Source organism: Ctenocephalides felis, unplaced genomic scaffold (assembly GCF_003426905.1).
Source record: "Ctenocephalides felis isolate EL2017-DRISC unplaced genomic scaffold, ASM342690v1 CF-g0.4_SCAFFOLD_01886, whole genome shotgun sequence".
NCBI classification, from domain to species: domain Eukaryota; kingdom Metazoa; phylum Arthropoda; class Insecta; order Siphonaptera; family Pulicidae; genus Ctenocephalides; species Ctenocephalides felis.
The window spans coordinates 35,549,998-35,552,780 of record NW_020538040.1 but is presented as its reverse complement, the minus strand read 5'-3'; the positions used below and the strand labels follow the sequence as shown (position 1 = coordinate 35,552,780).

The window sequence follows — 2,783 nt, the reverse complement described above, 5'->3', positions numbered from 1 at the left end:
ATTAAATGAGCACACGAGCTTGTCATGACCAATAAACACAGTAATCGCTGTCAAAGTATTTCATTAATTCCGAAATTGGTTTTGATGGCAATTTTGTAGAAGTGTGAGGCTCTCGGCAACTTTCTAGAGCTTTCAGAACTGTTGTGAGGAGAGGATTGTCTGTGGCTTGCAACTTGAAAAGATATGCTACTAGAACTACACCATCTTTCTCTCGAAGAGCTGATTCTTGTGTTAAGTAACTCGTTTTAAAGTGCACAACATGCATTTCCATTGGCATTCTGCATGAAAATCACATATATTTCATATATGTATAAATAAACATATACAATCACATATATGTATAAATAAATATATATTTACTCACTGAGTACCGTCAACTGTGTGCTCACTACCCTCCATACAAGTTCGTCCCCAATGAAAGTGCAATTGAGAAAAGACGTATTTACCAATCAGTGGTCCACCTCGCAAGTATGGTCTCTCAACATGCCATTTTGCACTTATTATCACTGCATAATCATCAAAATGATCAATATATTATAAAAAACACAGTTTAGGGGGTTTCATATTAAGTTTACATAGTAATTCATTGAATATTTTATTGCTGTCTTCAAATATAGCCAAATATGATCGGATTCCGATTGCTAACTTTATGAATGAAAAATATTGTAATACTTGACGCATAATAAACTATTGCGAAGAAAACCATTAACAAGAGAACATGTTATTTATTGAAAGGGTATGATGGTATTGTAATTAAAGTTGAAAAGGATGAGCAAAAGATAATTGTAAGTTTATTGTAAGTCAGCAAAGCAAGAAATTATTAACTAAACTGTAGTTATTAAAAGTAATTACTGTCCTATTATAAAAATCATAAATAGGAGTTTAAAATATATAAATTATCTTTCTATTAACTTCCCGAAGGAGAAGTTTATGTTTTCATAAAAAAATCCGATTCGCTAATTTTATGATTTCTCGACGTTTCAAGTCATTCTGAATCGAATGAGACCAAATTTGGAAAAAGTATGTGTGTGCGTATGTGTGTGTGTGTGTGTATGTGTGTGTGTGTATGTGTGTGAACAGATTTTTTGCCGTAAATCGACGTTCTCTCTAAAACGGCTGGACCGATTTCAAAAATTTAAAAGCCATTCGATGTATCTCGATGAGGACTATCGTTTCTGAGTTTTGTGCGGCGATCGGCCGGACCGTTTTTTTGTAAATTGCAGAAAAGTGAAAAAATTTTCATCCACGTTTTAGCCCGCAATTCTGAATCGATTTTGAAAATTCAAAAACCATTCGATAGATATTGGTTGGGAATCGTGCTGATTAGTTTTTGGTAAAGGTCGGCCGGACCGTTTTCTTGTAATAAAGTTTTTTTAAAAAAAAAATTGACGATTTTTATCATTTTTTTTTGACGGTAGATACCATAGTTTTCTAGGTCGTACTAAAATATTACGGCCTTACGACAACTTGTTTAGCTTAAAAAATTCGTCAAAGTTTGCAAAAATTGGTATCATTTTTTTGACATTTGTCAAAATTAAACCTTTGATCGACGTTTTCTCAAAAACGCCTGAACCGATTTTAGAAATTCAAAAGCCACATGATGTATTTTGGTGAGGACTATCGTTTCTCAGTTTTGTTCGACGATCTGCCAAGCCGTTCCTTTGTAATTTGAAAAAAAGTGTTAAACTTTTCGTCCACATTTAAGCTCATCCTACCGAACCGATTTTAAAAAATCAAAAACTGTTCGAAAGATATTATTTGGGAATGATACTAATTAGTTTTAGGTGAAAATCTACCGAGCCGTTTTCTTGTAATTAACTGTTGAAAAAAAAATTTAAGCCGATTTTTATGGAATTTTTTTTAGTGATATATACCGGGGTCTTATAGAACTTACTGAAATATTACGGCCTTACGACAAATAGTTTGATTTTAAAATTCATCAAAGTTTGAGAAAATGAGTAGTTCTTTTGACATTTGAAATTGAAATTAGACTATTTACTTGGTATAATGATAGAGTACTTGGTCTTGAACATAATAAACCATTAAAGTCCTGGAAACTGGTTCAATTATAAAATTATTGATTTTTGAAAATTTGCTTTTAGAAAATACTCCGAATCAAAGTGTTCGTTTTCAAATATGTGTAATAAATCCGCTCGGAATATTTTTAATGACTCATAAATTAATTTATTTTTTATTGATTAAGTCAATTATTTAAACATATCGGGAAGTTCATGTAACTTGCCTCAAGGCTAAATACCAAACCAACTAGTTTATTATTTCTTCTACTCACGCGTATGTCCGGTGTTGGTGGCCTTAATTTTTTTCGGTTCTATCTGATAGTTGGTCCAAATCAATGGTGGTAACTCAACGATCTTCATTTTTCCAATATTTAAATCTATAGGCGATTCGAACGGACCATCAATGTCCGCCAGATTTTGGATCATCACCACTGCTTCTGGGGTCTCCATCGTTAAAGTTAATTGTCACAAATCACTCTCACTTGTGCAATCAAAATAACCGCGTTAAGCTCATTAATTAGTTTTTTGAAAGTTTATTATATATTAAATTTCTTGATTCAACAGCTTGTTGATTTTACAACTTGAAATATTGTTTATATAGTATTTTTTACGAATTCTAATTTTGACACTAAAAATTTTGAATTTGATATTGAGCTGTTTCTTTGTTTTGATAATGTTTTACTAATGAATTTAGTAGTGATGATTTTTGTTCCTAAGTTGATGTATTGTCTGTTGGCATTGGTATGAAATCTAGTTAACTTTGCA

At 31.8% G+C, this 2,783-nt stretch overlaps 1 protein-coding gene across 1 annotated transcript; it reads right to left on the bottom strand.

Annotated features, from left to right (window-relative positions):
- Positions 1-22: 22 nt before the first annotated feature.
- On the bottom strand, positions 23-2,435 carry LOC113374893 (carbonic anhydrase 2-like). The gene is made up of 3 exons (XM_026614851.1): positions 2,291-2,435; positions 365-506; positions 23-278 (listed from the first exon to the last, which is right to left on the bottom strand). The coding sequence occupies exons 1-3, from the start codon at positions 2,376-2,378 to the stop codon at positions 23-25; spliced, it is 486 nt and encodes a 161-aa protein (XP_026470636.1). The 5' UTR covers positions 2,379-2,435.
- Between the last annotated feature and the right edge of the window lie 348 nt (positions 2,436-2,783).

What these genes read in the sequence shown, in the direction of transcription:
- LOC113374893 (XM_026614851.1), bottom strand. Translation starts at nt 2,378, where the DNA reads ATGAAGATCGTTGAGTTACCACCATTGATTTGGACCAACTATCAGATA. An exon ending in CACCAACACCGGACATACGC is followed by an intron (nt 507 to 2,290) that starts GTGAGTAGAAGA and finishes ATGATTATGCAG; the next exon opens with TGATAATAAGTGCAAAATGG. An exon ending in CACACAGTTGACGGTACTCA is followed by an intron (nt 279 to 364) that starts GTGAGTAAATAT and finishes ATTTTCATGCAG; the next exon opens with AATGCCAATGGAAATGCATG.